The sequence below is a fragment of the Mangifera indica genome, chromosome 13, assembly GCF_011075055.1.
Source record: "Mangifera indica cultivar Alphonso chromosome 13, CATAS_Mindica_2.1, whole genome shotgun sequence".
NCBI lineage: Eukaryota > Viridiplantae > Streptophyta > Magnoliopsida > Sapindales > Anacardiaceae > Mangifera > Mangifera indica.
This window is the reverse complement of record NC_058149.1, coordinates 12,497,082-12,523,533: the sequence shown is the minus strand read 5'-3', so window position 1 is coordinate 12,523,533 and position 26,452 is coordinate 12,497,082. Positions and strand designations below refer to the sequence as shown.

The 26,452-nt window shown below is 34.4% G+C and overlaps 4 protein-coding genes across 4 annotated transcripts; 3 read left to right on the top strand and 1 right to left on the bottom strand.

Annotated features, from left to right (window-relative positions):
• The first annotated feature begins 344 nt into the window (after positions 1 to 344).
• Positions 345 to 9,816, top strand: LOC123194736 (topless-related protein 4-like). The gene is made up of 26 exons (XM_044608110.1): positions 345 to 502; positions 674 to 763; positions 953 to 1,132; positions 1,231 to 1,344; positions 1,487 to 1,645; positions 1,749 to 1,926; positions 2,015 to 2,138; positions 2,543 to 2,655; positions 2,896 to 3,064; positions 3,197 to 3,306; positions 3,395 to 3,464; positions 3,609 to 3,682; positions 3,832 to 3,927; positions 4,005 to 4,100; positions 4,555 to 4,682; positions 4,798 to 5,032; positions 5,121 to 5,285; positions 5,374 to 5,472; positions 5,676 to 5,822; positions 7,185 to 7,295; positions 7,404 to 7,583; positions 8,018 to 8,146; positions 8,231 to 8,326; positions 8,653 to 8,841; positions 8,977 to 9,143; positions 9,243 to 9,816. The coding sequence occupies exons 2-26, from the start codon at positions 684 to 686 to the stop codon at positions 9,439 to 9,441; spliced, it is 3,408 nt and encodes a 1,135-aa protein (XP_044464045.1). The 5' UTR covers positions 345 to 502; positions 674 to 683; the 3' UTR covers positions 9,442 to 9,816.
• Positions 9,817 to 10,592: 776 nt separating this feature from the next.
• LOC123193928 (BRAP2 RING ZnF UBP domain-containing protein 1) lies at positions 10,593 to 14,532 on the bottom strand. Its single transcript, XM_044607019.1, has 11 exons — positions 14,131 to 14,532; positions 13,905 to 14,013; positions 13,704 to 13,818; positions 13,460 to 13,557; positions 12,781 to 12,887; positions 12,408 to 12,657; positions 12,057 to 12,110; positions 11,378 to 11,521; positions 11,162 to 11,226; positions 10,974 to 11,028; positions 10,593 to 10,898 (listed from the first exon to the last, which is right to left on the bottom strand). The coding sequence occupies exons 1-11, from the start codon at positions 14,433 to 14,435 to the stop codon at positions 10,740 to 10,742; spliced, it is 1,461 nt and encodes a 486-aa protein (XP_044462954.1). The 5' UTR covers positions 14,436 to 14,532; the 3' UTR covers positions 10,593 to 10,739.
• Positions 14,533 to 18,751: 4,219 nt separating this feature from the next.
• LOC123194824 (probable clathrin assembly protein At4g32285) lies at positions 18,752 to 21,093 on the top strand. The gene has a single exon (XM_044608257.1). It carries the CDS (start codon positions 18,984 to 18,986, stop codon positions 20,865 to 20,867), a length of 1,884 nt encoding a protein of 627 aa, XP_044464192.1. The 5' UTR covers positions 18,752 to 18,983; the 3' UTR covers positions 20,868 to 21,093.
• Positions 21,094 to 23,070: 1,977 nt separating this feature from the next.
• LOC123193869 (actin-related protein 6) lies at positions 23,071 to 26,025 on the top strand. The gene is made up of 8 exons (XM_044606944.1): positions 23,071 to 23,855; positions 24,138 to 24,342; positions 24,419 to 24,482; positions 24,678 to 24,762; positions 24,857 to 24,907; positions 24,986 to 25,048; positions 25,123 to 25,270; positions 25,452 to 26,025. Exons 1-7 carry the CDS (start codon positions 23,161 to 23,163, stop codon positions 25,250 to 25,252), a joined length of 1,293 nt encoding a protein of 430 aa, XP_044462879.1. The 5' UTR covers positions 23,071 to 23,160; the 3' UTR covers positions 25,253 to 25,270; positions 25,452 to 26,025.
• Positions 26,026 to 26,452: the final 427 nt, after the last annotated feature.

Sequence of the window (26,452 nt, the reverse complement as noted above, 5' to 3'; positions counted from 1 at the left end):
ATATATATAATTAAATATATAAATAATATATTATTATATAATTAAATAACAATATATTTTTTATATTTAAATTTATATATCTAAAATTATATATCCATAATATTATTAATTGTTGATTAGAAGGTTTGTTTTTCTTATAACAAAATTAATTAAATTATACATCGGACTGAATATAAGTCCAAAATGAAGGTATTAATAACGTTTATATTTCATTGTGCTTATCATCTACTTATCATCATATAAGCCATTTGACTTATCAGTGGACTTATAATGGCGAGATATCAAATCTCATCTCATATCTCTCACGCTATTTAATAGGTCTGATACCTTTATTTCTTCGCTTACACATCTCTCTCTTCTTCAAATCCCTAGCCTTTTCTCTCTATAAATACTTTACCAGAAGCAGAACTTAGAAAGAGAAAAGAAAAGAAAAAACCGGAGACAAATCACTGAAACAACCTCCCCTTGTATTTGCTCTGCCAAAAATTCTCCGATCGATCAGGTACAGAAATGAACCTTCACTCCTCATTCTATTTCTTTTCCAGGTTTTGACTAAATTTTTTAATTTCTTGTTCAATTCTATTCACTTGACTTGTTTGGTTCGTTTCCATACGGATTGTCGTTTTCCAACTATTGATCTATGAGGTCTTGGATCTCTGTGACGTTTATGCAGGTAAGCAATTATGTCCTCGCTCAGCAGAGAACTCGTGTTTCTCATACTTCAATTTCTTGATGAAGAGAAATTCAAAGAGACTGTTCACAGGTACGAGACATATTCTTTATTTTTACTTTTTCTTCTTTTTTTTAATTCTTATAATTCTTGATTGTTAATACACATGTAGACGTGTTTATTTGCTGAATTTGTATCATTTACATAGCATATATGTTTTGTATACACCAAATTTGTTGAGGTTGTCATAAGGGTTTAATTGAGTTATGGAATATAATTTAGATTGGAGCAAGAGTCAGGTTTTTTCTTCAACATGAGGTACTTTGAAGAAATGGTGACAAATGGAGAGTGGGATGAGGTCGAGAAGTATCTCTCGGGGTTCACAAAGGTGGATGATAATAGATATTCTATGAAGATTTTCTTTGAGATTCGGAAACAGAAATACCTTGAAGCTTTAGACAAGTAAGTCTCTCAAGTGCATTATTGAGTTCACTTTCATATTCTCTTTATTGCATGTTTGAAGTTCTTTTATGCCTCTTTTTGACGGAAAATTATTGCAGGCGTGATCGTGCTAAAGGTGTGGAAATATTAGTTAAAGATTTGAAAGTTTTTGCTGCATTTAATGAAGAGCTTTTCAAGGAAATCACACAGCTGTTGACACTGGAAAATTTTAGGTATATTTTTGTTTGATATATCTTTGAAAATTTGTGTTTAACTATTTTTCATTGCTCAGTATATCTTCTATGTTTGTGTTTTATTTAAAATGAAAGAATCATACCTTTTACATGATAAATGTGATTGTGATCTTACTTGCAGAGACAACGAACAACTCTCTAAATATGGAGATACCAAGTCTGCTAGGGGTATAATGCTAGCTGAACTGAAAAAGTTGATAGAGGCTAATCCACTTTTCCGCGATAAGCTTCAATTCCCTACCTTGAAGAATTCAAGGCTACGGACACTAATTAATCAGAGGTCCTCAAAAACTTCTTTTTTATTTCTTGTGTGTCAGACTTTTATGCTTTTGTATATTGCTTTTAATTGATGATGTTCACTTTTATTAGCATTTGGATTGCAGTTTAAATTGGCAGCATCAGCTATGTAAGAATCCGAGGCCTAATCCCGACATAAAAACCCTATTTGTGGACCACAGTTGTGGACAGCCAAATGGTGCTCGAGCCCCATCTCCTGTTACCAATCCTTTAATGGGTGCTGTTCCAAAGCCTGGAGGTTTTCCACAACTGGGTGCCCATGGTGTAAGTGAAAATTATGAAGTTTTTAGGTAATTTAGCTAACTTAGATTCTGACTGTCCGGAATTTTAACTTTAAATTGTATTCTTCCAGCCATTTCAGCCTACTCCTGCTGCACTTCCTACTTCACTTGCCGGATGGATGGCAAATCCATCCCCTGTTCCTCACCCTTCAGCTTCTGCAGGGCCTATAGGTTTGGGCGCTCCTAATAATGCAGGTAGCTAGATGAAAATTTATATTAGCAAACAGCATTATGCTATTTTAGTTTCTCCTGCATAATGCATTTGAAACTGTTGTAGTACTGAGATTACATATACTATATGCAGAAAATGTTACATGATATTATAATTGTTTATACATAAATAATAAACGAGGAAATATGTTAGTGTACCTATCCAAAGAGAGAAATTAAGACCAAGTAGCTGATATGTTATAAGGATCTTGAAACAAATTATTAAATATTCGTACAATGATTAACGATAAGTTATTTGTTTGGGTTCTCAGTTTTCTTCTTCTACAACAAATTTTTGTGAGATATGCCTGATGATACCCTTACTCTCTTTTTCTATTCAACTTATTTATATCTTGTAGATTGATACTTTTACCCTTTATGTATGATAGCTGCCCTCTTAAAGCGGCCTAGGACTCCTCCCAATAACCCAGGTATGGACTATCAAACAGCTGATTCTGAACATGTGTTGAAGAGAACAAGGCCTTTTGGAATATCAGAGGAGGTAGGGCCATCAACTTTCTTGTTCTTGAAATCTCGACTTTTGTTTTGATTACCGTTTTTATACTAGAGGAGGGAGGTATGATGTAGAATCTGAGATTGCTGCTTATATAATCAAGGGTGTTTTTTGTGTTTCTTTGACACTACAAATTCTTTTCTACTGCAAATAATTTCATAATAATTTTTTGGGAATTTTTATAAAATTTTCATAATAGGTGCTTTGTCTACATTATGTATTTCACAGGTCAATAATCTGTCAGTAAATATCCTTCCTGTTGCATACACTAGCCAGAGTCATGGTCAGAGTTCTTACTCTACTGATGACTTGCCCAAGGCTGTTGTTAGGACTCTAAATCAGGGTTCAGCCGTCAAGAGCATGGATTTCCATCCAGTGCAACAAATTCTACTTCTTGGTAAGACTCCAGTGACTTAAAGGACATAATTGAATTTCTTATAAATATTATTATATTGATTATCAGTTGGTTATGTGGTGATGGGCTGCAGTTGTATTTCTTCTTTATTTATTTGTGATTTAATAATTTCAGTTGGAACAAACATGGGTGATGTTATGTTGTGGGAGGTTGGTAGCCGGGAAAGGATCGCAGCAAAAAGTTTCAAGGTCTGGGAGATTAAATCTTGTTCAGTGACTTCTCAGGTCTGGTATTTATTTCTTAGAAAGATTTATTGGCCATTTAGTAATTATATATTTCTTTGAGTTGAGACAAAATTTGGTTCTGTTCTAGGCATCTCTCAGCAATGACCTTACAGCATCAGTTAACCGTGTGATGTGGAGTCCTGATGGAACTCTTTTTGGTATGTTTGAATTGCTTTTGGATTTTTGATGCTATCCATTTAACTCCTAAACTTTTTTCAGTTCACATGTGAAAGTCTGGTGGTTTTCTTAAATAAGGTATTATTAAAGGCTAAAGAGGTTCCTTGATTTTGTTGTTATTCCAGGTGTTGCATACTCCAAGAACATTGTGCATATATATTCATACCATGGTGGGGATGATTTAAGAGACCACCTAGAGGTTTGTGTCTCAGTTAAATTAATCCAAGTGCATTTTCCTAGCTAGCCTTGAAACATTATGCATCTCCTGTGTATGGATTGCTTTTTTACTTGAATGAAATAGTTATATATAAAATCTGAAGATTGCACATGAATCTTTTTGGATGTTAGATTGATGCTCACAACGGCAGTGTTAATGATCTTGCTTTCTCATATCCAAACAAACAATTGTGTGTTGTCACTTGTGGCGAGGACAGGGTTATTAAGGTTTGTTTCTTCATTACCTTACTGATTTTGAGACTGCTTGAGTAGGATACAATTTATTGAAGTTCAGACTATTGCAGGTATGGGATGCCGTTACAGGGACTAGGCAGTTTACTTTTGAGGGCCATGAAGCACCTGTATATTCTATATGCCCTCATCACAAGGAAAATATTCAGGTAATGGGCTTTAAGATGCAACTTAATTCATCTGTTTGATGTTCTCATTTCTTAATGAAATAGCTGTTAACTATTTACTGGGATTAATGAACTAACAGTTTTGTTTTTTATTTCCTTTGAATCTTTTAAATTATGTTCTTGCTTCTTACAGTGTGGTTTCTTAGTCGTTTACATTATGATAATACTAATAGTTCATTCAACTCCTAGTGTTACAATTGCCATGATTTATGACTTTGGTTAAATTTAGCATTCTACCTGAGTCATTGCTCTGTCTCATTAAAATCTTTTTCATCCCTAGAAAGAAATCTGTGAATCTTACTCTATAATAATTAGTTTTCTTTTGTATATTTTCATTGAATTTCGCAATTTAATATTTTGCTGTTTTGCAGATTGTGGTTATATAACAATACTGCCCAAGAGTTTCATTTTTTTTCCTTGGTCTTATTTTTCTCAGTTTATCTTCTCAACTGCAACTGATGGGAAAATAAAAGCATGGTTGTATGATAACCTGGGCTCAAGAGTGGACTATGATGCACCTGGTCATTCATCAACAATGATGGCGTATAGTGCTGATGGAACAAGGTGAATACATGTTTCATGCATCTTGTGGTTCTGGTTTTTCTTTTCTGGGTGATAGGAAGTTGATTTCTGATGCAATGCCATTCTTAACTGAATTGTTTATCTCATGATGATAAAGGTTATTCTCATGTGGAACAAACAAAGAAGGAGAATCATACTTAGTGGAATGGAATGAAAGTGAAGGAGCAGTCAAGCGTACTTACCTAGGTCTTGGGAAGCGATCTGTGGGGATTGTGCAATTTGATACCACTAAAAATAGGTTTTTGGCTGCTGGAGATGAGTTTTCAATCAAATTCTGGGACATGGATAATGTTAATCCGTTGACAAGTATTGATGCAGAGGGTGGATTACCAGTAATTATTTGACTTATACAAACCTGTCTTATATTAGCCGATGCAATAATACCTACCAACTAACTATTCTCATTTTGAAAATCCGCAGGCTTCACCTTGTATTAGATTTAACAAAGAAGGAATTCTGTTAGCTGTCTCAACTAATGACAACAGTGTTAAAATTCTAGCAAATGGTGATGGTGTTAGACTGCTACGAACAGTGGAGAATCGTGCATTTGATGCTTCTAGAGCTGCTCCTCCAGCTGTTCTGAAGGCATGATATAACTTTCTAAATTGACAGATTTTTGTACAAAATAATAGTAAATGCATAAATTTTTTCTAACTGAATAATATATATACAGGCCCCTACTATTGGCACGTTTGGTTCAGCAAATGCAGGTGTTGTAACAAGCATTGGGGACCGAGCTGCCCCATCAGCTGCTGCATCAATGGTTGGAATGGTGAGTGTTGATGTCTCTGCCATGGATAATCTTGAATCTCTACTTTGACTTCATGTATTTATGTTCATATGTATACATGTAGCTTAGACTTAATGCCTCATCACATAGTAATGCAAATTCTTTATATACAGTCGGCAATAGGCATGAAAAAGATGTTTTATATGTTTAATATTTTAATTTTCTGTTACTTTGAGTTTCTGTAGAGTGGTGATGGTAGAGGTTTGGCAGATGTAAAACCCAAAATTACTGACGAGTCTGCGGAAAAGTCAAGGATCTGGAAACTGACAGAAATTAATGAACAATCACAATGCCGGTCCCTTAGGCTTCCGGATAATTTAACAGCAATGAGGGTACAGTCTACTTTGCAATCTTATTTGAATTAATTATTGTATTACCATTAGCATAAATCCTTTTTTGAGATTTCACTATTTTTCACTTCCATAGCACTTTTCACCATTCACTTCTTAAGTTCTATCCAATCTTGCGGTGTGTAAGAATATCTACTTTGCAAGTTTGATCCTTTAATTTTTCTTTTGTTTGTATTCTCACGCCATTTGTCAATTGGAAGATACTAGCCAGTTTGGAATTTATATGCATTCAAAATTTTAATGTCCCAAAATAAAGATATTTAATCAAGTTTGAGATGAATTTAAAATTTTAATTTCTCCATCAAATATGCTAAATTTCTCTAAATGATAAGAACCAAAATTTTATTCAGGAAGTGCATATTTTAACATCATTGCACAGCATTACAGCTGTTTCTTCCTATTGAAGGTAACACATCATCTGTTTGTGTAGATATCATTACAGCTGTATTCAGGCACATGCTTTTGAAACCTTTTGCGTTTGTCTATGTTAGGCCCCCATCATGAGGGTGATTTAGGAAATAGGGGGATTAGAAAATTAATAATTATTTATAAGTGATTTAAGATTTAATAAATATTTGCTGGATTACGATTTAGATAATTACCAATTCGCTTATTAATTGTTAAGTAGGATTAGGAGTCCAATTAGGGTTAGAATTTGAATGAATAAATAGTAGGGTTTAGAGGGATTTAGAATGAACTTTTAAAATCCAATTTCAGAGTAGCTTTGTGTCTAGGGGTGGAGCATCACCAGGCATCTCTTGGGGGAACACAGGAGATATTGGGTTTTTCAATTATAATTGCAATTTTGCCCTTAAAAAGGTTAATGATGTTCTATTAGATAAGGTAGAGTTTTAGCCTTACATGGAAAGAAATAAATTGACTTGGTCTTTAAATGGGTCACTTTTGGGAAAGAGGATTTTTTCAGTGCTGCTGATTCAGATTGATGTACCATTTGGACTCTTGTATAATCATGCAGCGAAAAGTAATGGGGCAGGAAAGGATATCTTTTATTTTGAAATCTAAGAATTGGGAGAGGCTCATATACGTTGGTCACTGGTTAGTTTGTTGTGTCTTGAAACTTTTGACACACTTGCTGCTTTCAACTTCAATTTTTTCCTTGTAAGATATGTTCTTGATGTATCAAATTTTGAATTACTATTATAATTTTAGTAGTTGGTTATAGCATTTTAAATGTCATAATACTTGCAGCTTGAATTTATTTGCCTTATATGATATGTTCTTGAAGTAAAAGTTCTTTTGTTTACATTAGAATTTTTTGGAATATGAGGTGACTCTTTTTGCATCAGCTTTAAGTTTGATTTTGCATGTTAATTACCATTCCAGGTTTCGAGGTTAATTTACACGAATTCAGGATTTGCCATATTGGCATTAGCATCTAATGCCGTGCACAAGCTCTGGAAATGGCAAAGGAATGATCGATATGTAACTGCAAAGGTATTTTATCTACTTTATTCTTCAAATTTTTGCTTATTGGAAGAGTATTTTTCTACTCTTGTGATAATATCACTTAGCTTGCAATTGACTTAGCTTTTGCCTCTTCAGGCTACTACTAGTGCAGTACCACAATTGTGGCAACCTCCAAGTGGAATATTGATGACCAATGAAATAAGTGATACAAATCCTGAAGATGCTGTCCCATGCTTCGCCCTTTCAAAGAATGATTCTTATGTAATGTCTGCTTCAGGGGGAAAAATCTCCCTATTTAATATGATGACATTTAAGGTATATGGCCTTTCTTCTTTTTTATCTTATGTATGTTTACATCATTGTCCACTTCTCTTAAAATGCATCTCATAGAAAATTTGGAACACTTTAGATAATACTAGCTCATTGCAAAGTAGATCTTGTTGATAAATGCCCATAATCTCATTTGTTTGCATATTACAGTGGTTTGATGTTTTGCTATAGTGATCATATTTGTGTGGTGTCCAAAAAATGTAATATAGTGATATCCCACAAAAAGCAGCACCTAAATTTTAATTGTGTCTCAGATTTCATTTAATGGATTTTAAAGTTACCACAGTAGAAATAACTGTCTAGAAATCTTGTGCAAGTAGCTTTTCATCACTCATGATGTTTTTTTTATTAGCTTTTTATTGGGGAGAAGCTTTCAGCATTGCTGTTTTTGATTTTCTTCATCTTTTTGCTCTACACAGACGATGACTACATTCATGCCCCCACCACCAGCAGCGACATTTCTGGCATTCCATCCTCAAGACAATAATATTATTGCTATTGGCATGGAAGACTCCTCTATCCAGATCTATAATGTTCGGGTTGATGAGGTTGTACTCTTATTTAATTAAACCTTTATGTGAATGTTCATGGACAATTAGTGATTTGTGAAAACTGTATGCTCTACTTAACAGGTTAAAACAAAGTTAAAAGGACATCAGAAAAGAATAACAGGCCTTGCGTTTTCGCATACTCTAAATGTGCTAGTGTCTTCTGGAGCTGACTCTCAGGTGAGAAATAATCATGTTGGTTTGTGTTTGTGTGTAGCAGAGAAAGTTAAGTATTATATTTTTAAAGTTGAGATAATTTAGTTAGAAAACAAGGAATTTCCATGACTGGAAATGTCTTTGTAACTTGGATACTATTTGGAAGCATGTGCTGTAACTCTGCTTGCTTCACACCTCTGTGCATGCTTTTGTTATTTAGTTCTTCTATTATGACTAAAACAGATTTTCTTATTCTTCTTATGATCTCTTTGTTACACTAAATATTACCTGTACAAATGCAGTAGGCAACTCATTTCCCCCCGTTTTTTTCATCTTTTTCCTTGCAATAGCTTTGTGTTTGGAGTACTGATGGATGGGAGAAGCAGACTAGTAAATTCTTGCAAATTCCATCGGGACGAGCAGCACCATCCCTTGCAGATACCCGTGTTCAGTTTCACCTTGATCAGATACATCTGCTGGCAGTTCATGAAACACAGATAGCTATATATGAAGCACCTAAATTGGAATGCCTTAAGCAGGTGAGCTAATTATATATGTTGATGGTCCTACTCTTGTGAGTTAAGTTATTCAGTCTTTTTGCTACCTATATGATTTGTGATTTAGTTCAAATAGCTCTGCTTACACTTGTATTATTAAATATGCTTCTCGAACAGTTTTTGCCTCGGGAAACAAGTGGTCCGATCACACATGCTACATATTCTTGTGATAGCCAGTCAATATATGTGGCCTTCGAAGACGGAAGTGTTGGTGTTCTCACTGCTCAATCTCTTAGATTGAGGTGTCGAATTAATCCTGCTGCCTATTTAACTCCGAATCCAAGGTCTGTTTTATATCTGTCGTAAATTTTATTAAATTGGTAATATCCCTTACGTTCACCTCTTTTGATATAGTTTGACTAACAATGCAACGTTGTCAACAGTTTAAGAGTGTATCCTCTTGTCATTGCATCTCATCCATCAGACCCAAATCAGTTTGCATTAGGACTAACAGATGGTGGAGTCCATATACTTGAGCCGTTAGAGTCAGAAGGAAAATGGGGTACCTCTCCTCCAATTGAAAATGGTGCTGGGCCTAGTACCACTTCTGGTGCTGTAGTTCCAGAACAATCCCAAAGGTGACAAGTATGTCGGGCATATATGCCTTTCAGCAAAGACCTCAGAATGTAAGCAATGCATTTCTTCCATGTGATCGATACCACCACAATGTGATTTTCAAGGGGAAGCTACAAAATGTTAGGTAAGAAAGATTTAACTCATTCTAGTAGAGTTCGTTTAAAGAGGTATCTTTAGTAATTTCTTGCCAAGGCGTTGTGGTGATTGGTTTTATTGCTCATTTAGAATTTGATTGGAGAAGTATGGTGTAAATTTAGAAGCTAATGAATTTGGGATATGGAAGGTGGTGGGTATGATAACTGACTAGAAAACTTTATGCCTGCCCTGGCTGGCTCTGTTTAGTCTTTAGTTTTGAAAAGAGATAGTTGTTCATTATTTTCATTATTTCTTCCATCGATGATATGCATAAATTATTATTAGGTTATTCATATTTACACCTTACTTTCAAAGTAAATTGTGTCTGCTTGCTCTGGTGTTCGTATGAATTTCTTTTTCATAGTTTGATTGTACATAGAATTTGGCCTTTCTCTTTATGATGTCATCCACCTTCCCATGGGGTGGGGATGTTTAATTTTAAATTTCAATGAACACAGATTGGAGGATTTGATAGAATTTCAAATTAAATTAAGAAAGGGATTTGAAAAAATTTCAAAATAAACTAAATTATTTTAGGTTTTAAAACAAATAAAAATGAAAAAATATGGTTTGATATGGTATAAATTATAATTTGAACGTTTAAAAAATCATTCATTTTTAGGTATTTTTTATTTAATTATATTATAATTATCTAAATTATGAAATAAATATAAAATATATGTAGAATAACATATAAAAAAAAAACGTGATAAAAATAAAAATCAAATGGTGTAAATCTTTAATTTGTTTAGTCTTAGGTGAACATAAATTATCAGGGCAAGATGCCTCTGATGCCATTGAAAGGTCGATCTCTGTGTTTCCTAAGCGGGATATGGATACTGTGTTAATTTAATTTCTCCTAACCTTCAAAGGATTTAGAGAGACGTGTAGAAAGTAGTGCTTTCCACTTCAATCCAAAATTAGCAGCAGAACTTTTTCTGATTGGATTAAAATTCTACCATGTTTCTTGGATTTTGATTTTAATTAGAATAAAATTGCGCCAAAATTTTTCTTCAAAAAAATTATAATTCAAATCAGGGTATCTCTTTATTTATTTAATAAATAATCCAAATCAATTATAACAATGTTGCTTCTTGTCCAACATACATAAAACTCAGAACTTTGCATGATGGTATATACAAGACGACATTGCTATTTCTGGGAACAGACTAATTTCGTCTCCGACCTGACTTTTTGTGCCTTCTGTTGTTGGGTGTGGAAGACTGCCCATAAGACACTGGCAAGACTGTTCCCCCTTTGATGCCCTCTGCATCTGTAATGTGATCAAGAGTCTTCTGGGCTTCGATGTACACTGTCAGATCCCGTATCTACAATTATTGGGTAAATTGTCACAAAACTAATTTCAATTTGTTACATACAGAAAATTTAGATAGTCATGATACCTGTTCTTCCAGATCAAGTATCTTCTCATCTTTCAACCGTAAGAACGAAATTTCCCTAGAGAGAAGGCAAACAGTCAGTGATTCTCGAATTTAGTTAATTGCAGAAATGATAAGTTGCACTTCCTTTTTTGTTTTGTTTTGTTTTAACTTACTGTAGACGCAACCACACAAATAAAGACACAACGCACCTCTCTTCAATTTCCTTAACCTTCTTTCGCCAAACATCTTGATTTTTAATGAGATTTCTGTTGATCTATTAACAGGAAAATGAGTGTCAGGCCAGGAATTAGGTACTCTGATCTCAGACATATTAAAACTAAAACTGAACCTTACTCTGTGAAATCTCCCTCAAACTATCATACACAAAAAATTGAATGTAAGTGGCCCAGGTAAACACAACTTACATCTGCAACAGCTTTTTTCGCCCCTTCACATTTATCCAAATCATTTTGGATTTCCAACATCTTGGAAGCCACAGCTTTCTCTACAGCTTCTGAGATGGTACTGTCCCTTCTACTTTTGGCCTCTGTAAGTAGAGATTCATAGTACTATAACAAAATAGGAATTAGAAAAATAGAATAATAATCTCACAGATGAATTATAATAAGTGACCAAAATTGAACTGCATGGTAAAGAGCATAATTTTTTTCTATTATAATTCTCTGCACACAAGCAAATCAAACCTGAAATTTCTCATTGCCCAACATTTATGTCTACTAATAGAAAATCAGAAATATAGATACTTTGGCAGGAGGTTCATTTCTTTAATTGTTGGGATCATCAAACAAGAAAATTCTCATTGAGAAATTGGCAGACTGCATTTGTTTTTGTTTTGTATAAGCGAAAAAAATGAATATTACTAAAACGACCAAACCATAAGAACAATTTCCCACCAAAAATATAGATTAAACAAACAGGATATTGAGTATAAGATAGCATCTGATGTATAAGATCATGCAGATTTCACAAACACCAAATAAATATGACAGATCAGCAACCAAGCAAGAGAAGAGGAAAAGGGAAGGAAAAAAAATAGGAAGATAAGGAGGAGGAGACAGGAAGTTTGGAATTTGATGTACTTACTTGTCTCTGATTCTCCAGCTGAGTAGCAAGAAGGCAATTGTACTCATCTACAATCTATTCTCAAGGAAAAAAATCTAAGGTCAGTCCCTTGCATTAGAAGTCTAACGCTGGTAAACTAGCAGATAAACAGAACAGAGACACAAAGTATCTATTTACTTGTTTTGTACAGAGATTATGCACAGTGAAACTACAGCAATAAAAAGTTTGTTTAAGTAAAACAGTCTTAGTTGCATGGAAATTAACAAGTAATGGTCCAAAAGATCTTTTATACAAATCCATTAAATAAGTTTTCAGTCATAAAAATCAGCATATCCACAAATTCAAATTATATTTATAATAGGAAAAACATACTGCTTCAACTTTGCTGTTAAAGAGGGCCCCACTAATTCCAGAATCCTCACTACACCCACAAGAACCACAATGTCCCTCATGTGACATGCATCGAGAGTTCATCTCCCCCAACTTTCCATCAGCTTTGGAGTGGTTCAGTCGATGAACGTAATTGTCACCAACATAATCCCAAATTTGTTGTGTTCTTAAATCAAGAGAGTAGCAGTGTTGTGTATCTTTCCAGTGCCTAACAGCATGGCCCTCCTTATATCTAAGTTCAGAAAAAGAACCAAGAATTTTAATAGTTTCAAACTTGGAAATTCTATTTCATAATATGGGCCATAATCTTAAGTTATATTGGCTTATAGTCTGTGGAATACAATTAATACATTACCTTCCACATCCCACAAAACCACACATCAAACAAACCCAGAGATTCTCCACTGTTCCACAAACAGAACAAGTTGGTTTCTCATCCTGCTGCTGACAAAGCCGACAAACCTGATGCACAAAACAAGTCGAGTATCAAAACAGGAAAAAAAAAAACACACAAAAGAAGAAGGCACCTTGATTCAGTATATATCCTAGTAAGCTGCAGGGAGAGGTGAAATCACAAAGTTGTAGACAAACCCATGCTTATTATTTACTGGCATGACAGAAGATGATATATGGGAAAAATTGTAATCATGGTCCTCTTTCTTAATTTCTGATTATATTAAAAGTTATAATAGTGAATAATATAATAGAAATTGGGAGCCAAAAGAACTGAGACAGTTTCTCAAATTTATGACCATACAATTAAGCAGAAGCATTTCCTCATTGGCAATTCATAGTGTCACATTATTATACTGCTAAAAAAGAATGGTTTCTATGGAAAAATTAACACAATGGCCCTGTGATATTATAGGAAAACTATGTTTGAGGTTAAAAAGATACTTTGCAAAAAGTAAAATCAAATATTTATCAGTATGTACTTAATACAAACCAGTAACATAATAGCCTATGCTAGTCAAAATGATTAAATACTGCTTTATTCCAAAAATTTGGAGTCGAGGAACTGAGAAATAGCTAACCTGGCAAGATAAATAAGTCCATTTTGAAGTGCACGAACATTGAAAGGAATGGTCACAGATCGTACTAAGAATTCCGCTAGTGTCAGGATCTAGTCTCTCTAAAACATCAGAGCAAATAGTATAAATCACCATTTTGCAAGAGAATCAGCAATCCGCATAAACATGAATAAAAAAATAAAATGAAATATAATTTTAATCCACAATCCAAGGTTAAAGGGAAAAAAAAAAACGCAAAGTGACCCACCAAGGCAAATTGGACAAGTGGGTAGCTCAGTGAATCCCGGTGGCGGAGTACTAGCAATCTCGGCAAATTCAGTGTACTCCACGGAAAGCATAAACAGCATGTGGCATACCTCAGCCTAAAATTCATACATCAACAGAGTTAAATTCTAAAATTAGACCAATCAGACACTTAATGAAATCAATGTTAGTGTATCTGAATGACCTCGGCAGGTGAAAACCTCTTGCCGTTGAATTTGTTGTAAAACCCATCAGCTGTAGACTCATCACGAAGCTTTATCAATACACTGTATCGATCTTCCATCCCATCATTCCTGAAAATCAAACAGCAACCATTAGAAATATCTAAAATTATAACCCATCTTTCCAATATTAATTAAATTAAACAAAATATAAAAATGGTGGCAATGTTTAGTCGACAAGTTAGATACCTGATGAAGATGAGCTCGTCCACGTTGTCAAAGTGGGAGCCGCAAAATCTAATGAAATCATCGTACGAGAGGTAGTTTGGGACGGCGACGACAAAGAGGGAAGTGGGCCCAGGGCTAGGGTTTGCTAGATAGCTCTGTGATGTGGCACGAAACAGATGGACTAATCCTCTCCTTTCGCTGAATTTAGGGTTAGGGTTACGATTGGGATTTGATCGGGTCGTTGAACTGGTTACGGTGGAAAAGCCAGTTTCTTCGGTGGTAATAGGATGATTCGCGTCCACTGAGTGGACTCGGAGGATGAACATTCTCGCTCTCACAGGCTTGGGCTAAGAGCCGGTGAGTGGAACACGAGTTGACGGTTGACAAATGTTAATCTTCGCGGGATCTTGAGAGATGCCTTTATAAATGCAATTTATAAGTTTGAGGAAATTTTCAAAAAATCCACGCAGTTTTATAATTATTTTTTCCTCCCTCAAGTTTCAGCTATTTTTGCACATGAATACTGTTTTATAACTTTTTTGTTTATAGACCACATTAAAATCATACCAAATTATGCCATCTTAAGTTTCAACCTATAAACATAAATATCCTAACTACAAATGCAAATCATGAATTCAAGCCCTGAATCCAACTCATGACCATGAATGTAGTTACAAACTTTAAATTTATATATCAAACTGAACTCGAACTAATATAAATTTTAACCCAACGAATTTGAATCAAACCCAAACTGACATAATTTTTTATTAAGCCTAATTCAAGTCAATTTTTGTTTATATCTAAACCTAAGTGGAGGGGAGAAGGCAAGAGTTGTCATGGTGGTTGTAGTGGAAACATGTTTTGTTAAGTTTGGAGGAATAGTACATGAGAAGAGAGGAGACAAGATGGGTTGATAATTTTATTTATCCATCGTAGTTCTAGCCACGGTTCATTGACCGACGGTTTCGATTTGAAATCGTCGGTTCACGGTTTGAAAAAATAAGGATCCTGAATCGAAACCATAATAGGACGATTTGTCCATGGTTCGGAACTGATGGTTCCGGTTCATGACCCTCGTTCGGAACTGACGATTTTGGTTTGAAACCGACATTGAACCGTCAATTCTAATACATGATCTTGATTTAATTTTTAAATTATTAATTATAATAATTGAGAATTAAAATATAGGCTTGAACTTAATTTTTCAATTAAGCTTCCTACGTATCTTCTTGGGGTTTAGAAGAATCAAACCCTACGTAGTTCTCTTACCTTTGCATATCTAATAGCTGACAGTACCCCCTTACCTTATCATTCACCTCCACTATCTTGAGTATTATTTCCCGTCATCGAACTATCCGTAGTTAAATCAAGCAATTCTTCATTGAAGTCCACTTTTATTTCTTGTTGGCGTAATTCGGCTCTTGTCTAATCGTCCACACATACTTGGACTTCAATAAATTCAGGAGCCAAACTTGATTACCTCTGATCCAATATATTACCCCTTGACTGAAAGTTTGTTCTACTGCGATAGTTGATATTGGTGCTGCCAGAACTTGTTTAGCAATAGCTGCTAATGTTGGAAAAGTTGATGCATGTCGACTTCACCATTCTAAAACTGGAAAGTCTTTACCTATATTGCTGTTATCAAACTCAAAAATAGTAGTTAAATAAATATCAAGCTCCGAGGTGGAGTCTAATGTTCCTCTTGGGCTTTTACCCTTTTGCATCATAATACGATTACCATAACTCATATTTTGGGTTGATGATGGGGCAATAGGTGGTAGAGAGGAAGAAGAACCATCATAAATGAATGAATATTCAGTATAAATTTCTTTAATTAAATTCATAATGTTAGTTATAGTTAATGGAATATTAACTTCATCTAATTGCAAACATTCATAATATAATGTCAAATAATCTGTGATACTATCTAATTTAAATCTAGGATAAAAAAAATATGCAATAAGAAAAAGTTCTAGAATCGTTTTATAGTAACTTAACCATTTTGTTTTTATTAAAAAAATAGCTTCTTGTAAAATAATATCTTGTTCGGCTTCTTGTAAAGCCTCAATAATATTAACAACTTCATTTAAAAGCAAATGAGAAATAAGATAATAAACCCCACTTAAAGTATATGTTGCATTATTAAAATTTCTTAAAACATTTAAAATTGTTTTACAAATATCCCAATGTTAGGGATATAATGTAACTTGTGGCACATGTTGTGAAATAAATTCGCATAATAAATCCCTATAATCAAAAGACTCATTGAGTAATTCATATGTTGAATTCCAACGAGTCGACACGTCTTTAGGAAATCTTTTTGGTTTTCTATTATGTTGTTTACAAAATTTATTCTATTCTTTCATAGTTTGGGGATGTGTCCATAAAAATGAAATTGTTGTTTTTATTGGACTAATAAAATTATTAAGACAATGTAAATAATCTTGTACACATAAATTTAATACATGACATGCACATCTAATATGAAAAAATCTACCACATAAATTATGTTTGTAAATATTAATTAAATCATTTATTGAGACAGTATTTGAACGTGCATTATCAAATGAAATTGAAAAAATTTTATAAAGTAATTTATATTCTTCTAATATTCCTTTAATTATTTTATAAATATTATCAGTCGTATGTCGTACATCAAACACCCTAAATGCTAAAATTCTTTTTTGTAATAGAAAATTGTCATATATCCAATAACAAGTTATACCCATATAAGAGTGAACTTGTCAATAGTCACGCCCATTAAAATTTGTAAAAAATTGAATTAATTCTCTTTTTTGTTTTTATATAAACTAAATAATGTTTTTTTTTAATGTGTTTCTTGGAATAGTTTTATGTGCAGGATTTAATGCAGTTTTACAATAATTATTAAAACCTAAATTTTCACCAAAACTAAATGCTAAATGATCTATTGCTATCATTTTTGCAAAAATCTTCTTTACTTTTATTATCATTATACATAAATAAAGATTTATGTGTAGAACTATACCTGGTTATTTGTGTTTGGCCTTGGCTTTGCCCAATTTTTTTCGGATGCTTTGACTCTAAGTGCCTTTTGAATGTCTCGTATCCACCTCTTTGTTTGAATTTATAAATTTGCCTACAATAATTGCAAGCAACATCGAAATTACCATATTCCTTTTGTATTTTCTTGAAATGAATTTTGAAAATATCAGATATAAGAATTTTTTGAGAGTGTTGTTTCATCTCCATCTATTGTTGATGTTGTTGTTGTTGCTCCACCTCTTCATATTGACTTTCATTTTCTTGTGTTGAAAAATCATCTATAAATTGATTTTTATTCACATTTGATATATGTGAATATTGATCAAATCTCCTATTACCAGAAAAATTTCCACTACTTGTCATTTTTTGATAATAAATAAAATTAATTATATAAATAAATTATATGAGTAATTATGAAAGATAATTAAAAAATAATAAATAAAATTAATTATAGAAATAAATTCTATAATTAATTATGAATTGTATAATAAAAATAGAAATTGGAATTAATAAAAAATTAAGAAAGAATTTAATTAAATTTAAGATAATTTGATTGAATTGAAAGATTGAGAGAGTATTAAGAGTTGAAAGAATGAGAATGAGAGTTTGAAGATTGAGTGAGAGAGTGGAGAGATTGAAATTTGAGAGATTGAAATTTGAATGGGTATATATAGAAAACTTTTTTTGAAAAAATTAAAAAATAGGGGGGTGAATTGCGATTTTAAAAATTGAAAATTTCCCTTCTGGGGAACCGTTGACTTGCTTAATAAATTTAAAAAAATTCAGTAAATTCAAAAAAGTTTTAAAATTTTTCGGTTCAGCACAGTAAACCGTCGGTTTACATGTCGGTTCATAAACCGGGTGTAAACCGGCGGTTTCACGGTTTAAAATTAAATAAACCGGAACTGAACTGCTAAAATCCTATTTCGGTTCTGGTTTAGTTCGGTTTCGAATTTATCGATTTCGATTTTGGGTTTTTTCAGGCCAGTTTCGGTCTGATTCACAGGCCAAACCGGCCCATGGCCAAGTCTAATCCATCGTGCTCTTAAAGTCACACAAAAATAAAAATTTTTATTACCCGTTTAGATCGATTTGTATTCATTTTGATTTAATACATATCTATCCAACTTACTTATCAAACAAGTCCGAATTAGAGAAAAAGTGAAAAAAAAAATTGTAATACCATTAAGCACAATTTCTCCTATTTTAATTTATTTTGTACAAAATAATTGATATTAATTAATAAAATAATTGATATTAATTAATTCAATAAATTTGTTATTTATATTAAAAAAAGAAAATGAATCAGTAATCACCGTATAGTTAAATTTTAAATTATTATATTAATTTTTTATTTTTAACGAGAAATTTCATTCCAACAGAATTATATTGGTTAAATCAAATTAAAAAGATTAAAGTTAATTCGAAAAAAAAAAATCTGTTGGAGATCATTATAAGAAGACAAAAACAAATAAAATAAAGTGGACTAAAAATGGTAAAGTTATTCACAATAAATAAATAAACTACTAAAACGACTGCGTTTGAAGATCGACTATCCGCCTGTTACGCGCTTTTGCAAGCTATGTGAATGTGATTGTCTCATATTTATTTGCCTCCTCTCTCTTACTTGCTTATTACTCCAGCAAACAGAGAAAAATCTGGTACTTGATTAACTCTCAGATCCGGTGCGTCTTCTCAGCTACAGTCGTCATCTCCGCCGACGATTTTGGTCAACCGAGTCAATAGATCTTCCATTCTCATTCAGATCCACCGAGCCAAAAAGGTTTGTACAATCCAAACAATTCTTTTGATAAACATTTAATTTTACTTCTCTGTATTGTGAAACGATGGCTCCAAGCACGATCCGTAAGGCGATCGGTGCAGTGAAGGATCAAACGAGTATAAGTTTGGCAAAAGTGGCTGGTAACATTGCACCGGAGCTTGAAGTTTTGGTTGTTAAAGCCACTAGTCATGATGATGAGCCGGCTGATGAGAAATATATTAGGGAAATAATAAGTATGACTTGTTATTCTAGAGGGTATGTTACTGCATGTGTTGCTACTATATCAAAGAGATTGAGTAAAACTCATGATTGGATAGTGGCCGTGAAGGCACTCATGCTAGTGCACAGGCTTTTGTTAGATGGGCATTTGCTGTTTGGCGAGGAAATTGTGTATGCAACGAGGAGAGGGATGAGGGTTTTGAATATGTCAGATTTTAGAGATGAGGCACATTCAAATTCGTGGGATCATGGTGGCTTTGTGAGGTTTTATGCTATGTACTTAGATGAGAAGGTGGAATTTGATGTTTATGAGAAGAAAAAACAGGGTGGGGATGGAAAATTTGAGGAGAAAGATGATAGGTTTAAGGATGATTTTGACTATGGAATGGGGACAGGATCGAGATCATATGGTGATGTGAAAGAGTCAGTGAAAAGAGAGGAAAAAAAAGAGGCTACTCCTATGAGAGAAATGAGTCCTGAGAGGGTATTAGCGAGGTTGAATCAGTTGTTGAGGATCCTTGATAGGGTTTTGAGTTGTAGGCCAACAGGTGCTGCCAAGAATAGCAGGTTGGTGCTTGTTGCACTTTATTTGGTTGTGAAGGAGAGCTTTGGGTTATATATTGAGATATGTGGCGCATTGGGGGTGTTGTTGGATAGATTTACAGAGATGGAGTATGCAGATTGTGTCAGGGGTTTTGATACTTATGTTAGTGCAGCCAAGATGATTGATGAGCTCGTGGGATTTTATGGTTGGTGCAAGGACATGGGGATTGCAAGATCATCCGAGTACCCAGAAGTGCAGAGGATTACTGATAAGCTTTTGGGGACACTTGATGGTTTCTTGAAGGAGATGGCAAACAGACCAAAGAGTCCTGAGAGAGTTAGGGGGGAGAAACCTTCTATTAAGGAAGAAGCGGAACTAGATATTAATGAGGTTAAGGCTCTGCCTCCACCTGAGAGTTACACTGCTCCACCACCACCTCCACCTGAGCCCCAACAAGCTCCCAAACCTCAGCCTCAACAGGTAACAGAGGATTTGGTAAATTTAAAGGAGGATGCAATTACAGCTGATGAGCAAGGCAACAAACTGGCTTTAGCTTTGTTCCCTGGGCCACCAACTACAAATACAAATGGTTCATGGGAAGCATTCCCCTCAAATGGAGAACCTGAGGTGACTTCTGCATGGCAAACACCAGCTGCTGAGACTGGTAAAGCAGATTGGGAATTAGCTTTGGTGGAATCTGCAAGTAATCTATCCAAGCAGAAAGCTGCATATGCAGGTGGTTTTGATCCATTATTGTTAAATGGCATGTATGATCAAGGGGCAGTAAGACAGCATGTAAATGCCACTCAACTGACTGGTGGAAGTGCAAGCAGTGTGACACTGCCTGTGCCAGGAAAGAGTTCTACACCAGTTCTGGCTCTGCCTGCCCCTGATGGGACTGTTCAAAAGTTGGGGAATGAAGATCCATTCGCAGCATCCCTTTCTGTGCCGCCTCCAGCTTATGTGCAGATGGCAGAAATGGAGAGGAAGCAGCAGTTTCTTGTAAAGGAACAGCAGCTGTGGCAGCAATATGGAAGGGATGGGATGCAAGGCCAAGTTGGTTTGAACAAGATTGCTGGTAACCTTGGCTATTATGGTCCTAATCCTCAACTCATGATGCCTTATGGGATGCCACAGGTCACTGGTATGGGGCAGCCTGGAGGGTATTACTATGCCCCCTATTGATTAGGCTGTATTTATGGAGGTCTGGTTTTTCCTTTGCTGCACATTACTACGTACTTCCCCCCATGGAAGATGTTCTCTATCTTCTAAAGTTTTTTCACCATTTTCTTGTGTACTTACCTTCATCCGATGGAGTAAAGCACGCAGGATTTGATATTGAATATAGTAAATGACTAGTGTCTATCACAATTTGTCCAATATTTTATAATATTTTACGGTTGTTAAACAAGCTTCTCTAATTTTGTTTGCTTGTGGAAACAACATTGTTGAGCAGGAAGTTGGAGCTCTCCTTCCAGGAGTATAAAATATTTGGTTGAAGGGGTTTAGATTAAACAATTTTATGAGGTTTGTCCAATTACCGGAGCTGACCAAGTCCTCTGGACTAGTTCAGCTTGGTTTGGTAAGAAGGTTCTGTGGTTTTAGACTCAGACAAAGCTTGGTTGTCTATACATTTGGATGCTTGATAATTTTACCTAAATAATTTATCAATGGGTTCGTGGTCATACATGCCGTCCACCCGCATATTGTCAAAAGTAAGCTGTCAGTGTTATGCATCACCTTTTCGGAGATATCCTGTGAGCAAATCACGCTGAACTTGGACCTCCAAATGGCTCTCTCTGCGGGCGACCGTTTGGCCTATTAAGTCCTGTCTATTTAATGGCCAAAAGAGTATTTTCCACCTAAGTTTTAGATCAACCTCAAAAATACATTTATAATAATTTAAAAACCTAAATATCTATTTATAATCTATTTGCTATTAAAATTTTTAATTAGAGATAAATATAAAATTATTATTTTACTATTAATATTAAAAATATATAAAATTTATTATTTTTTCTTCTAAAATTTTAAAAACTAATAACTTTATTTTTGTTTAAAGATTTTTAAATTTTAAAAAGTAACATTCCTTCCCCTCCCCCCACCTCAAACTTAGGATTTTCATTTTTTTCTAACTTTAGCTACCTCTCTAACTATTAAAAACAACATTTCACCCCCTCTTGAATTTTAGTTTCTGACATCCCTTTTGACATCCTCTCCAGCCTTCTTGTTCGTTTGAGTCAACGAAAAACACTAGTGTGATGAAGAAAGTCTCTTTGTCACACTGTATGACGAAGAATCTTTTCATTGCATCACCTTTTCCCATCCGTTTAGGTGGGGGAGGAGGCCGAAGATAGATATAAAGAACGCCAGAAAAGATGTTTGGAACTGAAATTCGAGAAAGGGGTGAAATGCTATTTTTAAAAGTTCTAGGAGACAACTGAAATTAGAAAAAATGAAAAACTAAGTTTTTGTTTGGGGGGGGGGGGAGGTGGATGTTCCATTTCAAAGTTTAAAAACTTTAGACATGAATAAAATTGTTAGTTTTTAAAATTTATATAGAAAAAATAATAAATTATATATATTTTTAATATTAATAATAAAATAACAATTCTACCTCTGTTTTTAATTAAAAAAATTAACAGCTGTTGAGCTATAAATAGGTATATAAGTTTTTAAATTATCATATATATATTTTTGAAATTAAGCTAAAATTTAGGTGAAAAATAATTCTATTGCCTTTAATAAAATGACAAATATGAAAAATATTACTATACTTTTTAAATGATTTTTAAACGTTTGAGAGATCTTAATTAAACTAATCTTATTTGAGAGGTCCTAATGATTTTAGTTAACAGTTATTCTAAAACATTTTTATCAAAAATTGAGTTATATTTAAATTAAAATCTAACGAAGGTAAATAATTTTCACGCAAAATCATTTCTTATCAAGAATTTTTTAACAAAAAATGTATAAAAATTAGTATAACATTTTCGTTGTTCCAATATTAATGATTTATTTTATGTTTTAATATTTAATTATGAGTTTGTTAATTTTTTGTTATTGGATGATTTTTTAATTAAAAATTAATATAATATTGATAGAAAAAGTGATTTAAAAAAAGTGTAAATGATTTTTTATTTAAAATTTGAAATCAGTTTGGAGATTTAAAAAATGAAAAATTAAAATTAAAACTAAAATCGATGGATTAATTAACCGATTTTCTTGTTTTACCGCCTCCAGTGAATTTCCCAAACTTTGATATTTTATTTGAGAAATATAATATTAATCCGATTAAATTTATGCATTTTTATATGATAAATTCTTTAAAAGGATTAAATTGATATTTTGTAATAATAGTTTCAACATTTCTTTTTCAACTTTGAGTCCCAATAAACCCTAACAAAGTCCGAAACACCCATTTCAATATGCATTGAACATTCACATCCCACTTCAGAGTTCCGCCTTGACCTTCAACATGTCAAACGTTGTCGTTCTGGACAATGGTGGCGGCCTTATAAAAGCCGGTCAAGGCGGCGAGCGTGACCCCGCCGTCATAATCCCTAACTGTCTCTACCGTCCTTTATCCTCCAAAAAATTCCTTCATCCATCTCCCGTCACCGCCTCCACCACTGAAGATCTCACCTCTGCCGCTGTCCGTCGTCCCGTTGATCGCGGTTATTTAATCAACGCCGACCTCCAGCGCGACATCTGGGCCCACCTCTTCTCCTCTCTCCTTCACGTTAGCCCTTCCACGTCATCTCTCTTACTCACCGAACCGCTCTTTACTCTCCCTTCTATTCAACGAGCCACCGATGAGCTCGTCTTTGAGGACTTCAACTTTAAGTCGTTGTTCGTAGCGGACTCGCCGTCTTTGGTGCATCTTTACGAGGCGAGTCGGAGGCCGTACGGACTAGTATCGAAGACGCAATGTAGCTTGGTGGTTGATTGTGGATTCAGTTTCACGCATGCGTCGCCTGTGTTTCAGAATTTCACGATGAATTACGCGGTGAAAAGGATTGACTTGGGTGGAAAAGCGTTGACCAATTACTTGAAGGAGCTGGTTTCGTATCGCGCCATCAATGTTATGGATGAGACTTTCATTATTGATGATGTCAAGGAGAAGTTGTGTTTTGTTTCGCTTGATGTCGCTCGTGATCTTCAAATTGCCAGGTTGATTTTCTATTCCATTTCAAAAATAAAATAAAAAACAAGTTTTTATTCGTGGATATTGTTTCATATATGTTCATTGAAATTCGAAGATGATTGTAATGGCTTGTTTGTTTGTGCATTATGCTAGATAAGAGTGACAGTATGGGTAAAGACTCCTAACAGTTTTGTATAGTTGGATGGTGTTAAAACAGATATAGGATGTAATTTGTGTGTACCTTGTTTCATAGAAATCATCAGCTATGATCATTTATAGTTTGTGTTTATATATGAACATTTTTGCAGGAAACGAGGGAGGGATAATCTCATGAGGTGCACATATGTTCTTCCAGATGGTGTCACACACACAAAGGGCTATGTTAAAGATCCAGATGCAGCTCAGAGGTATCTCAGTTTGAGTGATGGATCTCAACCTCAACCTTCTGAGACAAAACAGATAGAAGATGCTGAAGTGCCTAGGGACAGCAAGAGAGTCGACTTGAACAAAAATGTAGTAACCCTTGTCCTTTCTGAATTGATTCATCTGTCCAACTTCACTAATTTACACTCCCTTGTCATCTATACAGGAGTTTGACTTGACAAACGAACGCTTCCTTGTTCCAGAGATGATCTTTCAACCTGCTGATTTGGGTAGGTGTATCAATTTTAGTAAGGTTTACAGTTGTTGTAGTGACTTGTTAATGTATGAGTTAGGGGAGGATTTTTCTTGAATAATATGGACATTGTATGAATTTCCCAAAGTGAACTTGGAACAAGATAATATGTTTGCCATTTTGCCTAGTGTTCTAGTACTCTTACAAAGTGCTAATATGGAATGTATTGCAGGAATGAACCAGGCTGGACTCCCTGAGTGCATTGTTCGAGCTGTTAATTCTTGCCACCCTTATCTGCATTCTGTACTTTATGAAAGGTGGCTTCTTGAAGTCCTCAAATGTTAAGCTTTTAAAAAATTTTTAATCTTTAAAATTTAATTTTCTGATTGAATTTTTTTTGGATTTTTTCAGCATAATATTGACAGGTGGAAGCACTTTATTTCCTCGTTTTGCTGAGAGACTGTAAGCTTTAATCTTTATGTGATTATGATGAGAAATAATGTTGAGGCTCATCAAGAATATTTATGCTTTACTGAACAGAGAAAAGGAGCTACGGCCTCTTGTCCCTCATGACTATCAAGTGGAGATAACTAGTCAAGAAGAGTAAGTGAAAAATTAGTAATTTTTCTCTAAAAAGCTACTGCTGCCGGTTGGTAAACAGTTTTGTGCATGTCCAGTCCCATATTAGGTGTATGGAGAGGGGGATCCCTTTTGGCTTCCAGTCCTGATTTTGAAGCAATGTGTGTCACCAAGGCTGACTACGAGGAGCATGGATCTGCTCGATGTCGCAGGAGATTCTTTCATTGAGTGCTCGGATTTCTTAAGGTATGCCGCATTAAGGACTCCTTCTACTGTGGCTATTTGGTGAAGAAAAATGAAAGATACAGACAATAATTTGAGATTTTGAACTGTACAAGCTCCAAATCTATTACTCAAAAATTAATTTTGTTTTAAATTTCTTTAACTTTGTGGCATCCAAATGAGTTCATGAGGAATTATGCTGCAGGATGGCCCTTGTCTTATCAGCTTTTGTTCCAACTAAAAGGAAGGTGGAAACAAGTTTTAGTGCCTTAAAATTACATGTAAAGGCAGGAACCTCTAAACTACTTGTCATCCCCACTAAATTACTTGTCATCATCATCATAGTATGATGAAGTATTACCAGTTGGAAATTCTTATGTCTTTCCTGGGTGGAAGAGTCTGTCTATGATGGAGTTGTGCTTTATTGCCCTAGCTATGGAAGCTAGCTGACACGCCCAAATTCCAAATGACTTGGTATATTGTTTGAAGAAGCAGCTTTACAAGAAGAGAGGGCACAACTTGAGTTTGGGTTTTAGGGTACAATGTGCCTGATTTCGTCTTAAACCACTGCACCCTCACTTCTCTTCTGAAATTTCATATTTAAGCATATGTAATGTGAGATTTTTCAAATACTCTTCAGTTTTTATGATTGATAAGAAATCTGGGTTAGATAGGTTGTACACTACGTGAGTTTAGAAGAATTGGAGATGGAGTAAATGATTTCACATTGAGGGAGAAGTATTGAAATATTGTTCTCATAATCGATTTTTTATTGCTCATATTACTTTTAATATGCAATTTGATAATATATGAAGATTCCAGAAATTTGACTACTGAAACTCACCATTTTTTGAAATGGGAGGTTTTTATGAATTTAAGGCAATTTACAATTTAGTATGATGGTGACAAGCGAAAAACATAAGAATTTCCATGAATTAGGCATAGGCATAAGCATAGAGGCACATAGAAAAAAAGAAAAGCAATGTATGTATGAGATGTAAAGTGGTTAAGTGAAGGAGTGTGAGTTCCAATGTCTAGTGTAAGCTCAAGTTGCTTTACAGTGAGTGCGGCTGAGGAAGAGGACTCAGTCTGAATAGGGGGGTAAGGTGTCAATTTCTGTTTGTGGGCATGCCGGGTAATCAATCTGCAAATTTGTGACGGCAGTAAAAGGCTGACTCCAACCCAGGCGCTTTGGCGCCCACCTTC

Excerpts from the sequence above, each read along its gene's own strand:
- LOC123194736 (XM_044608110.1), top strand. The coding sequence starts at position 684 with ATGTCCTCGCTCAGCAGAGAACTCGTGTTTCTCATACTTCAATTTCTT. Across the intron at positions 7,296-7,403 it reads ATCGATATGTAACTGCAAAG|GCTACTACTAGTGCAGTACC; the intron begins GTATTTTATCTA and ends TTGCCTCTTCAG. Across the intron at positions 9,144-9,242 it reads TATTTAACTCCGAATCCAAG|TTTAAGAGTGTATCCTCTTG; the intron begins GTCTGTTTTATA and ends CGTTGTCAACAG.
- LOC123193928 (XM_044607019.1), bottom strand. The coding sequence starts at position 14,435 with ATGTTCATCCTCCGAGTCCACTCAGTGGACGCGAATCATCCTATTACC. Across the intron at positions 11,227-11,377 it reads CGAAAAAAGCTGTTGCAGAT|ATCAACAGAAATCTCATTAA; the intron begins GTAAGTTGTGTT and ends TCCTGTTAATAG. Across the intron at positions 11,029-11,161 it reads GTTAAGGAAATTGAAGAGAG|GGAAATTTCGTTCTTACGGT; the intron begins GTGCGTTGTGTC and ends CCTTCTCTCTAG.
- LOC123194824 (XM_044608257.1), top strand. The coding sequence starts at position 18,984 with ATGGCTCCAAGCACGATCCGTAAGGCGATCGGTGCAGTGAAGGATCAA.
- LOC123193869 (XM_044606944.1), top strand. The coding sequence starts at position 23,161 with ATGTCAAACGTTGTCGTTCTGGACAATGGTGGCGGCCTTATAAAAGCC. Across the intron at positions 23,856-24,137 it reads CGTGATCTTCAAATTGCCAG|GAAACGAGGGAGGGATAATC; the intron begins GTTGATTTTCTA and ends ACATTTTTGCAG. Across the intron at positions 24,908-24,985 it reads CCTCGTTTTGCTGAGAGACT|AGAAAAGGAGCTACGGCCTC; the intron begins GTAAGCTTTAAT and ends TTTACTGAACAG.